At 55.8% G+C, this 12,183-nt stretch overlaps 2 protein-coding genes across 2 annotated transcripts; one reads left to right on the forward strand and one right to left on the reverse strand.

Moving 5' to 3' along the window:
* Nucleotides 1-1,372: 1,372 nt before the first annotated feature.
* Nucleotides 1,373-3,769, reverse strand: CkaCkLH20_11937 (eukaryotic translation initiation factor eIF2A; the record flags this gene model as incomplete). Its single annotated transcript, XM_038894651.1, has 3 exons — nt 1,373-1,795; nt 1,860-3,390; nt 3,498-3,769. 3 exons carry the CDS (start codon nt 3,767-3,769, stop codon nt 1,373-1,375), a joined length of 2,226 nt encoding a protein of 741 aa, XP_038740092.1.
* A 692-nt stretch (nt 3,770-4,461) lies between these two features.
* On the forward strand, nt 4,462-11,122 carry CkaCkLH20_11938 (uncharacterized protein; the record flags this gene model as incomplete). The annotated part of the gene is made up of 4 exons (XM_038894652.1): nt 4,462-4,524; nt 4,674-4,828; nt 4,903-6,277; nt 8,651-11,122. 4 exons carry the CDS (start codon nt 4,462-4,464, stop codon nt 11,120-11,122), a joined length of 4,065 nt encoding a protein of 1,354 aa, XP_038740093.1.
* Nucleotides 11,123-12,183: the final 1,061 nt, after the last annotated feature.

The following is a 12,183-nucleotide window of genomic DNA, read 5'->3' on the forward strand; positions in this document are numbered from 1 at the left end:
TCGGAGGGAATCACAACATACACATAAAAAACACCAAGCCCGTAAGATACAGGTTTGAAGGGCGTGTATAAAGAGAGCACCGGCGTCTGTGGCGCGATGGGACACATCATTTTGTTGGAGCTGGTTTTGTAGCATTTTCTTGTCTTTTCTTCACTTCTGGGAGGAGTCACTTTTTTTCCACTTGTCAGTTGACTGGATGTTTCGCAGTGCGCGGGCATCCAGCAACGCAAGATTTTTGGGACGGGTTGTAGATACACATCACGCGCGGCTTGATCTAGCCCCCTGTGGATAAACACACACACAAATGTCTTTGGTCCCGGATAAAACGGGATTCGATATACCTGTATAGATTCTGCATCGTTTCGTCTCCGCAGGCACGCGGGGACGACGAAACGGAGTTGGTCTTTGTTTTGTCATCATCATCCATCCATCCATCTGCTTACCTTCTCAGCGTCGCTTGCGATCCGCATTTTTTGGGGTACCTTTTCTGTGTGCTCTCTCTTTTTTGGAAACCGGGCGGGGTTTTTATGGACATCTTGTGCATCTTGAAAGGTGTTGATCACTTTTTCTTACCTTTTGGCTTCTTGATATCCCATTCGTAAGGTAGTCGTATTGTAGAAGAAAAATCCATATACTCAACTAAGAACTCCGTCTCATCAACTCGTTCGTGATATCTTACTGCTTTCGACTTGGTCGTAGGTATGTTTCTTCGCCCAAATCCACACAGCATATAGCGCCATGCAGGCGTTTATCTGCTTCGTGAAATGCTGCTTGAGAGGAGGGTCTTCCCATAGGCCAGGCACAAGATGCAGTGACGAGTCGCCTCTTGCTCAGTCTCGAATGCAGCCACTGCTTGGGTCGAGGCCTCTCATACTGCCCCGAACCAGTCTCTTTCGAAAGAGTGTGCAAAGCTGACGAGCCGCTCATATAGTGGGAAATGAACTTCTTTTGACCGCTATCATCAACTTAGGAATCAAAACATGAGGAGATACTGATTAACAGCCAACACCCTCCTCGTCGTCCCAAATCATCCTCGCGATTCCTCGCCTCGTATGCGCGTCAGACATGGTGAACCTTTTCATGCTCATACAACACCCATTTTGCGAGACTTAGGAGAGTTTGACTTCTTTCAAATCCGTAATGAATTAGCCGTCCTTTGCCGCCCTCCATCCTCCGCCCTAACCGCCCGAATGAACAAACAACTGGGGAGGGGCTGGCCCCCGGTACTTTTTCTTCTCTTCGTTCAAGTCTCATCCTCTCCCGCTGCGTGTCCCCGATACTTCCCGTAGCGGCGGCGGCGGCGGCGGCCGGGGTGATGATCTAAACCAGAAAAAAACTAACAAGAAATCTCTTTTTGCGTGTTCTCCCTTCTCTAGCTGATGATCTCCTCCGACTCCTCGAGCACCTCCTCCACGATCTCCTCGATGGTCTGCTCCTCGCCCTCCGGGACGGCGGCCTTCTTGGAGAGCAGGTGGGCGACGATGTCGCTGGGCAGGCCGAGGTCCTCGCGCTCCTCGGCGATCTCGTGCTCGATGGACTCGCGCCACGCGACCCACTCGGCGAGCTGGCGGCGGCGGTTCTCGACGACCTCGCGGTCGGCGGACGCGCCGCGGTCCTGGTCCTCCTGCTCGAAGACCCGGCTGTACTCGCGCAGGTTCTTGCGGATCTGCTTCTGCTCCTCCTTGGTGAGCAGGGTGGCGGGGCGCGGGCGCCACGCCCACTGCTTGAACTTCTCGACGGGCTCCTCTCTAAGCGCCTCGCCCTTGAAGTCGTAGATGTGGTAGCCGTTTTCCATCTGTGTGACGAGGTTAGCGATGAGTCAGACGAGTCAGTGGTGAGTCAGAAGGGGGGAGACGTACGGTGTGCTTCCAGAAGGAGGCCCATGTGGCGACGAAGCGACCTGAGGGGTCCCACTCGATGTCGGTGACACCGTAGTGGTCGCCCGTGTTCATGAGCTGGAGGTTTGCGGTCAGGTCCTTGTCGGACTCGGGCTTCTCGCCCTCGAAGTCGAGGTCGAAGAAGTCCAGGTCGGAGCTCTGCTGGTTGAGGAGGGTGGCGATGACGACGAAGCGGCCGCGGGGGGACCAGTAGATGGCGTTACTGTTCTTCTTGTCCAGGGTGCGGAGGTGCTTGAAGTTGCCGACGGCGTTGCCCTTGGCCTTCTCGGGGCAGAAGAAGGCGACGGAGGTCTTGGGCTGAACGGCGGTGGGGCCGGCGGGTTCCGTCGTCGTGATGATGGCGAACCTGTCGCCCTTGGGCTCCCAGGCGAAGTTGATGACGGTGTCCTTGATGGTGTCGACGACCTCGACGGGGACTCCCTTCTCCTTGATGCGGAAGATCTCGAGCGTTGTGGCCTGGGACTTCTTGGACTTGGAGTGACGGTCGACCTTGACGCAGAGGTAGGCGCCCTCGGACTGCCAGTGCAGCTTGGCGTCGGAGACGGAGAAGAGGGGCAGTTGTCTGACGACCTCCTTGCTGGGGATGCTCATGAGACCGACCTTGGCGGGGTTGCTGCCGATCTCAGGGGTCCAGTAGGTAAGGAGCTGCTCGTGCTGCTTGACGCCCTCTCTTTGCGGGGAAGCGGGGGCCCAGTCGAACTCCATGATGCCCTCGATCTTGATGGAGGTCTTGTCGAGGAGGTTCATGCGGGGGAGCTCGTAGATGGAGATGCCGGTCTGGTAGTTGAGACGGGCGACGTACTTCTCGTCGGCCGACCACTTGAAGGCGGGCCAGAGGAGCTTGCGCTGCTTGGCCTCGTCGAGACCCTGCATGTCGAGGTTCGCGAAAGAACGCAGAGGCTTGCCGCTCTCGACGCTCCAGATGATGTAGTTCTTGCCGTCCTCGTCGATGGAGAGCGCGGGGTGGCCCTCCTCGGGGATGGAGATGGGGCGCGGGGACCAGGTGACGAGGTACTTCTCACCGGGGGACCAGTCGCAGAACATGACGCCGGGGTGGGCGAAACGCTGCTGCCGTGTCCACGAGGCACCGCCCCAGATCTGAACACCCTGGCCGTGGACCGAGGTGAGGTAGGTTCCCTGGGGCGACCAGCGGATGAAGCTGTCGGTCCAGTTTTGCCTGTCGACGACGTTCTCGGGCTGGTCCTTCTCGTTGTTCCAGAAGACACCGACGGTCTCGCCACGGTACATGGCGAACTGGTCTCTGCCGCGACCGCTGGGGTCCTTCATGAATGATCTCAGGTGCTCCTTCTCGGTGAACTCCTCGATTTGAGGCGGCGTGTACTCCTCTTGGATCTTGCCTTCGCGGCCATAGCGGTCGATATCGGTGAGCTTGTTAACTCGGAGGGTGTGCTTCTTGTCGAGGGGGACCTGGTCCAGTCCGCGGACGGCGGCGGCGGCCTCACCAGGGGAGGAGAACTCGACGAAAGCGAATCTATCGGGGGAAAGGGTTCGTCAGCATCATGGTGTTGCGTCTTATGCGCCATCTCTGAACCCTGGGAGGGGGGGCCAAGAGGCGCGGATCCACCAGGCCGAACGTACCTCAGCGACTTGCCGTTGTCGCCGATGGGCATGTAAATCAGGTCTTCCCTCGTCTTTCCAACAGAGTTCAACTTCTTCAACAAGAACTTGATAAGCTTGGGCTTCTGTTCCTCGGTGACCTCGGGGAGGCCGTCGACGACGACGAAGGTGTCGTATCCCTGCTCCAACTGGACCTCGTACTTTTCGCGCAGGTCGGAAATGTCAATCTCCTCCTCATCGTACTCGTCGTCGTCGAGATCTGCCTCACGCAGATGGTCGAAAGAGGGCGCCATGATTGCGGCGGCCTATGGGCACAGTACAGTCGAAATTGGCAGCGGTCTGTGGTGGTAGGGGGAGGGGGCGTGGTGTCTCGGTGAAGGGTGCGATTTGCGGTGCGATGGCGGTTTGATCTGTGGTGGGAAAAAAAAGAGGTGCCGTGCCCAGTTGTGAGATGTGGGGTTCGGTCGCCTTTCTTTGGGAGAAAAAAAAGTGCCCCGCGATTTTTTCGAGGGAGGGTTTTTTCCGGGCTGCGGAGCGCTTCGCCTGGCTCTGAACAGGTCTCGAGAGGGAAGGCGATCGTTTGAAAATACAAGAGCAGGTCGGTGAATCTGGTGCCGATGAGCTTTACTTCTTATTTGCGCTTCAAGGGGTCGAAATACCAGGGGACCGATACAATTTGGGCGCCGTCTGGAAAGTTTTCGATAGCTGAACTGCGAACGTGTGGGCTGGAATAACTCAATGTTCCGTCTCCGAAAGAAGCCCCTCGCCTACCTGGCTGAGTCACGTGGAAATTCTGCCGTCAAAAAAGTGACATTCACCGCCCGCCACCTGAGCTTCTTCCCCCACCAGCGCGTTGCTGCCCTGTGCACAGCGCAGTCAGTGGAGGATGGACGTCTGTAGAAACCCAACGGCATAAGCTAGCAGCTCTGTTTCGCTAATCACGACGCCTGGAAGCTGTTGCCCAGGACCACCCCACTTCACCAGGCTGAACCCCCCCAAATTTTCGAGGTTCGATTTTCTCAGAAGAGCTCCCGAGGCTGAGGAATCCGTACAATCCACGACACTTTACTTCCCCCACCCACTCAGTCACCGTCTAGATTCGTCACAGAGTGTCTGAATAATCACATTCACCATGGTTCGTTTGAGGCCCCTTCTCGTGGGATTTTGACACCTCCCAACTGACTTTGGCATCTTCAGTCGTCCTTCAGCCCGACACAAATCTTTGAGGATGGAACCACCGAGGAGAAGGGAGAGAACGCCCGTCTCTCCGCCTTCGTAGGCGCCATCGCCGTTGGTGATCTTGTCAAGAGCACCCTCGGCCCCAAGGGTATGGACAAGATCCTGCAGTCTGCGTATGTTCAACCCCGTACCCCGCTACCAGCATCATCTAGGGGTCCACCGCCTTGGCTGACAAACGAACTTCCAGCTCGACCGGCGAGATCATGGTCACAAACGACGGTGCCACCATTCTCAAGTCTATTGCCCTCGACAACGCGGCGGCGAAGGTGCTGGTGAACATCTCCAAGGTTCAGGATGACGAAGTCGGTGACGGCACCACCTCCGTTGCGGTGCTCGCCGCGGAGCTTCTCCGCGAAGCTGAGAAGCTTGTCGACAAGAAGATCCACCCCCAGACCATCATCGAGGGCTACAGAATAGCAAGCCAGGCTGCCCTGAAGGCCCTGAACGAGTCCGCTGTCGACCGCAGCAACAACCCCGAGGCCTTCAGAAAAGACCTGCGCGCCATTGCTCGCACCACCCTCAGCTCCAAGGTCCTGGCCCAGGACCGCGACCACTTCTCCAAGCTCGCCACCGATGCCGTCCTGCGACTCAAGAACTCTTCCGACCTGAGCCATATCCAGATCATCAAGAAGGCGGGTGGCAAGCTGAGCGATTCCTACCTCGACGAGGGTTTCATCCTCGACAAGAAGATCGGTGTCAACCAGCCCAAGCGCCTCGAGAAGGCCAAGATCCTGGTGGCGAACACATCCATGGACACGGACAAGATCAAGATCTTCGGTGCTCGTGTCAAGGTGGGATCGACCAGCAAGCTGGCCGACCTCGAGAAGGCGGAGAAGGAGAAGATGAAGGCCAAGGTGGACAAGATCAAGGCGCACGGCATCAACTGCTTCATCAACAGACAACTCATCTACAACTGGCCCGAGCAGCTCTTCACTGACGCGGGTATCATGTCTATTGAGCACGCCGACTTTGACGGTATCGAGAGACTGGCGCTGGTTACGGGCGGTGAGATTGCCTCAACATTCGACCACCCCGACCAGGTCAAGCTGGGTTCTTGCGACGTGATTGAGGAGGTTATTATTGGTGAAGATACCCTCATCAAGTTCTCTGGCGTCGCCGCTGGCGAGGCTTGCACGATTGTGCTGCGTGGCGCTACCGACCAGCTCCTGGACGAGGCGGAGCGCAGTCTGCACGATGCTCTTGCCGTCCTGTCGCAGACGGTCAAGGAGCCGTGGACGACCCTGGGCGGTGGATGTGCCGAGATGGTCATGGCCAAGGCCGTCGAGGGTGCTGCTACTCGCGTGGAGGGCAAGAAGCAGATGGCTGTCAGCAGCTTCGCCATTGCCCTGCGCCAACTGCCTACCATCCTGGCTGACAACGCCGGTCTCGACTCTGGCGAGCTTGTTGCCCGCCTCAGGAAGGCCATCTACGACGGCATGACGAATTACGGATTGGACCTGCTGACGCCTGGTGGCGGTATTGCCGATATGCGCGACCTGGGTGTCGTTGAGAGCTACAAGTTGAAGAGAGCGGTTGTGTCATCTGCCAGCGAGGCTGCAGAGGTATGTTCATCATGGTTTCTAATTCCGGTTATCCAGGCGACTAACACCGCATAGCTTCTTTTGCGCGTAGACGACATTATTCGGGCAGCCCCCAGAAGACGGGAGAGGGCTTAGTTGAGACACAGCAATGACCAGTACGGAGCAGTTCCCGGCAGGATTGGGAGGCAGAAGGCCAAAATGAATAAAAGAGTCACGTTTGCATGTTGACGAATGAGAGAAGAAAAAAGTCAATACCATAGACGTAGGGATCGACCTCAGGGCTGATGAATCAATGGCAGTGTCATCAATAAGCTTCGACTTCATCGCTCTGTGAGAACTAGTCGGATAGGATGGGCGGGTCATCGGGTTTTGATACGCATTTCTGCTCGACTGCAGCGCTTGGCTGGATGAAGCTGTCAGCCACCCTACGAACACTCAGCATGACATGCCTTCTCGGGAGCAGTCACATCGAAAGCGTCCAGGCACAAGAAACGTGGCATAGTGTAGTCTTAGACGGCACGCTATGGAGTATGCGCTTAGCCGGCAAGGCCAGATCGACGCTTGAATTCAGCCAACTGGGTTCTCCGCACACCACGCTGAAACTGGACTTTTCTTTGAGACGCAACCCCTGAGCTGAGCCTTCCAAGCTGGACAAACTGCGATGTTCGTCTCAACATGTCCAACTGCAGTTCTTCATCTCATGATGTCTCTCGCTCTCCTTTTAAGACCCATGTACATGGCATCCGAATGAAGTTAGGTCCACAGACCCGCAGATCGGTATGTCGAGGTCTGGAGCCGAAGCGAAGGAGCATTGTCCACGGCACTGAATCGCATTTATTTCTCCACACAAAACACTGCCTCTTCACTACCGGGACCGAGGACACGCGCAAGCCGCTGCCAGCGTTGCACTATTCCTTGCGCTTGGAGCGACCCCTGGCACTTGTGGCCGTTGTGCCTTGGAAGACCATCCACGCTTTTACACGACGGCACTGGGGAAGCCAACGGGAGATATCCCCGTCCCATATGCTTGTTTTCTTTCGCTGGAGCATGGCCATGACGCCAGCCCCCTCCTGGAATAGAAACTGGCCTCGGTCGAGAACTCTCTCAGGGCTCGCTAACAACGGCAATATTGAACACATGCACCAGCTACGTTACTTGGTTAACGTCAATACGGGATATAGAAACCGAGCAGGGGATAAACAGCTCCATCCCGTACCCGGTGGATCGGTATTGCGGCACACCTACGTAGGTATCCGCGCCGCATGCAACCTGCGATTGGCTCTCACCACGGTCAGAGGTAGAAAGAAGGTCCAACGGAGTCGTTGGTATGTCCTTGTGTCGTATGTACTGCGTAGTATGTGCAGTCTTGAGCCATGGATGACGGACATCCTAGGCAGCCAACACGATGGCTGTCAGGCCTGCGCTAGTAGTGAACGCTACTCGACGCCGGCGACGTTCCTTTCTCTTCTTTCTTCTCTCATGGACCGTTGATTCTGCTTTGACCTGCTTCCATCTTCCGTTCCCCCCTTTCGTGTTGCTTCAAGAAAACCCTGCGAAGGTCTTGTTTACATACTCAAGCATGCGATAATTTCACGACGTTTACTCTCTACCCTTCATATCAGACTCGCTCTGTTTCGTCCCGCGCTCTCCTCCGTACCTCCGCGTGCCAAGGCCGGCTCTGAATAGGGCAACTGTGAAGCCCGATGGCGGCCCCGCTGAAGAGACACGGCGGCTTGGCGGCATGGTAAGTGACACCCTCAATCTCTAGGTCTCAGTTCATGTCACCATATTTCCAATAAACTTCATTCCATATGTCTTTGGTTGATTCTACCGGAGCTTAGCGTTATGGTTTATTGGTTATGGCATTTTGATAGGCGTCCAGTTCGCGACTAACACCCATCAGCGTCGTGTTACTCGCCTGCACCGCCTGGATATCTTCAAGATACAACAGCAGTGCTGCTTTTGGTAAGTCAATTTCATCTCAACAGCTTCGCTACACGTATGCTTAATACTAACGGCGATTGAACCTAAACAGAAAGGCCAATACATTTCTCCATCCTCACTCTCCTCGAAGCCGGCCTCATCATCGCAGCATGCTGTAGATGGCAAGGACAAAGAAGAGGCGCACACATCGACGACTACCAACTCGCAACATTCGACAACTCAAGACCAGGCTGGCAAAGATATCTCCAAAGTGGTGCCAAGTTCGAACGAGTCTGCAATTTCTTGCTTTCGCCCTCTCTCCTACTCGGATGCGCAATCGTCCTGCGAACCCTTTTGTTTTGGCGGACAATCCGAACGGTCCATTGTTCGTGGGAGAGTTTCGAGGTATGATACAAATGATCTACTTCAATCAATGCTCGCATGATTCGATGCTTACATGTTGCGACGCAGACGTTCCTCCCGGCCTTCATCGCTCTGTACACTGCCGCATCTCCGGCTGCGATTAAACTTCAACAGACAATCGGCGATTATGGCCGTTCTCGACGCTGCTGCTTCAGCGTGACTTACATATGCTATCTTTTCCTCGCTGTTGTCTGGGCCTCCGCTGCGAGAACCACGCTTGCCCTGTCGACCCAATCAGCCGGCGCAATCTGTCCTGTAGGCTTTCTCGGCTGGGAAAGACAGATTCCTCTGGCGCAGATCGTAACCGTCGCTCTCGATGCGCTGCTGATAGTCCACCTCTCGAGATGGCGACAGGATACGGCTGAAGATGCGCCGCAAGCGTGGGCTTTTGCGTCGCGTCTATTCCTGGGCTCGGCTGGCGTACTGGCTATTTTCGCCTGCTTCTCCTTCCATAACATGCGGAATATACGATGGGCGTTTTTACTGCATGGCGTTGCTGTTCGAGACCTCTTGGCGGATAGCACCGTCGCCGCCATCGCGATCTCGTCGGGGTTTTACGTGATGGCTGATCTTCACCCTAGCACTTTGGCCATGATTACCACGGCCTCAGGGGTATACGCGCATCAACTCGTCCGCATGCTGCAGACCGCTGCACTGGCGGACGACTCTCTGGTGTACATGATTTCTGGCGGGGTTACCATTGCCGGCGTTGGGCTGCTTTTGCGTTACGACAAGGATATATCGGGCTCTTCGGGATCTTCGACCGACCATCGACTGATGAGGTTTCTAGCCGGGTGGTACGTCGTGTTAGTCGGCTTTCTGTGTGGCACGTACCTCGTCTTCTATCCCGACTTTGCTTCCACCGATACGCTCTCGTTTCCGGATTTGTTGTCCGTCGAAAACGCCAAGTCGGACGCCTGGATGGCGCAGGCGAACGAAAGTAGGTCGTTAAACCAGGCAGTCGAGAACTATCGAAACCGTTACGGCATACCCCCGCCGCCGAACTTCGACAAGTGGTACGAGTACGCGGTCGCCAACGGGTCCCCCATTATCGACGACTTCACTCAGATCAACGACGACTTGCTCCCGTTCTGGGGCGTACCGCCGGAAGTGCTGAGGCAGAGGACGACCCACGTCCTGGAATTTCCCCAGCTCGGTATGGGAGGCTTGCGGATCCGCGGCGGAAAGGTCGACGTTACACCTGGTACACCCGGTTCGCATAGGTGGATGATGGAGTCGATGCAGGAAATGGTGAAGCCGTTCGCGGAGTTTCTGCCTGATATGGACTTCGCCATGAATCTGAACGACGAGCCTCGGACGGCCGTGCCTTTCGAGGATATGCAGGAACTTGAGAGAAACGCGTTAGACTCGCGAGCAAGACTCCTGTCCAACGAAGATACGAAGGCATTCGACAACTCAAAGCAGTTTTGGAGCAACAACGACACAATCCACGGACCCGAGGACACATCACCGTACTTCTCCAACCACATCCGCGACGAGATATACTACGACTTCATCGCTCCCACGTGCCCTCCAGACTCAGCAGCCAGGAACACGCGGTGGTGGAGTAGACGAGAGTCCTGCCGTGACTGCCTCCTCCTCCACGCCGTCCGCGTCTACGAAACCCCCTTGGAGAACCAACCCGTCGTCTCGAACTGGACCGCGGCCACGGATCTTTGTCATCAGCCAGATCTGGCGTACCTGCACGGCTTCCTGCTCTCGCCAGCCGTAGCCATCTTCACCAAGATGCCGTTTCCCGTGTTCAGCCAGAGCAAGACGTCCGGGTTTGCGGACATCCTGATACCCTCTCCATGGAACTTCGATGACAAGGCTCAATACGACGAAGAAAAGGACATGGAGTACGAAAACAAGAAGAATGTCATGTTCTGGCGAGGATCTGCAACGGATGGATACGCGGCAAGGGGTTCATGGCAGAGCTTCCTCCGCGCGAGGTTCGTCCAAGCGGCGAACTCGGTCTGGGAGACGTCCGCGCCGCAACGGGAGGTCGCCCGCTCCGACGACGGACCGTCCTTCGACGTCGGGTTCGTGGGGAACTGGCAAAAGTGCCACCAAGCCGACTGCGAAGCCGAGAAGGACACGTTCTGGGCCGGCCGCGACGAGCCGGACAAGAACAAGATCGGGTTCCAGGAGCACTGGCAGTACGCGCACCTCATGGACCTCGACGGCGCGGGCTTCAGCGGGCGCTTCATCCCTTTTCTGCGCAGCAGGAGCCTGGTGTACAGGAGCGGCGTCTTCAGGACGTGGCTAGCGGAGAGGGTGCACGCGTGGCGGCACTACGTGCCCGTCGACGTCAGGCTCGGGGAGCTGAGGGGGTTGTTTTGGTTCTTTGGGGCGGATTACGAGGGGAGGATCCGGGCGGGGGAGATCGCGGGGGAGGGGAGGGAGTGGGCGGGTAAGGCGCTCCGGAGGGAGGATATGAGGATTTACATGTTTCGCTTGTTGTTGGAATGGGGGCGGTTGGTGGATGACAGCAGGGAGGAGCTTGGATTTAAGGCGTGATGCGTGATACCCCCTCTTCTTACCTTTGCGTCTGGTATGATGGCCGATATGTACGGTTTTGGCAGCATTGCATATGGCGTTGATGCTTTTGGGTTGGGTATTTATGAACAGACGGCATATGCATACTTAGAGATTGAATGATATAATATCTCAAACCATCTGTTGTTTGATGTGAGAGATGCGAGCAGCATGTCTAGCTAGAAGGCTCCTTAGCCGGCCATCAGATGTGTTCATTGATAGATTGAAGGAAGCCCGGACGCTGCTACGACTGAGCCGGCGTCATCGTACAGTGACGAGTTGGATCTCGACTCACCATCATGCTTACGGGCAGGAAGGGTGCTGGCGACAATCAATCAACATGGGAATTCCGCCCAGTTCTTCATCCAGAGGTGCCTAGTTGGAGAGAGGCAACATTCCTTTCTGATCCAGCCCATCATCCTCTCCATGGCCCCGCGCAGCTGGATTGGGAACCAACATTCCAACGAGTGAGGGGTTGTTCAGATAGCGCAGTTCCCGGTACATCCCACTTTCCATGGAGAGACCAACATCGGAAGTATGGTAGTCCGACTATTACCTGGGCGACAGTTGAATGGCCTCGTAGATACCTGGCGTCGTTGTTGGATCACAAACAAACGTGACATCCATCGGAAATACGTCATATGTGGTTTCGTCTGTGACGGGTTTCAATGTGGACGAGGGGCACCTCGTCGTCAGTGATCAAATTTCTGTGGCCTTACTTGATTGTGCGGGAGAAAATGAACCGGCAATAATGTGTTTTTACCACCATCGACGAGGAGACGTTAGAAGTTGATGGCTTCTACGTGCTCAACACAACGAGCGGCGTCTTTAGAACTGGTTCAACCACCAATGGCTGGCATGCCTATCCAGATCTGGGCCTCGCAAAGCTGGCATGCCAGTGACCGATTGAAACCCAGCATCCTGACAAGATGCAATGCGTTGAGGTGGCGATGTTGGTTGTTGGCCAAGCTGAAAGAGACTCACTTTTCTTCTGGTATCAAGTGAACGTCGAACTGTGTACAGTCTGCTAGCTACGAGCCTTC

This window comes from Colletotrichum karsti, assembly GCF_011947395.1.
Source record: "Colletotrichum karsti strain CkLH20 chromosome Unknown Scaffold52, whole genome shotgun sequence".
Classification (NCBI taxonomy): domain Eukaryota; kingdom Fungi; phylum Ascomycota; class Sordariomycetes; order Glomerellales; family Glomerellaceae; genus Colletotrichum; species Colletotrichum karsti.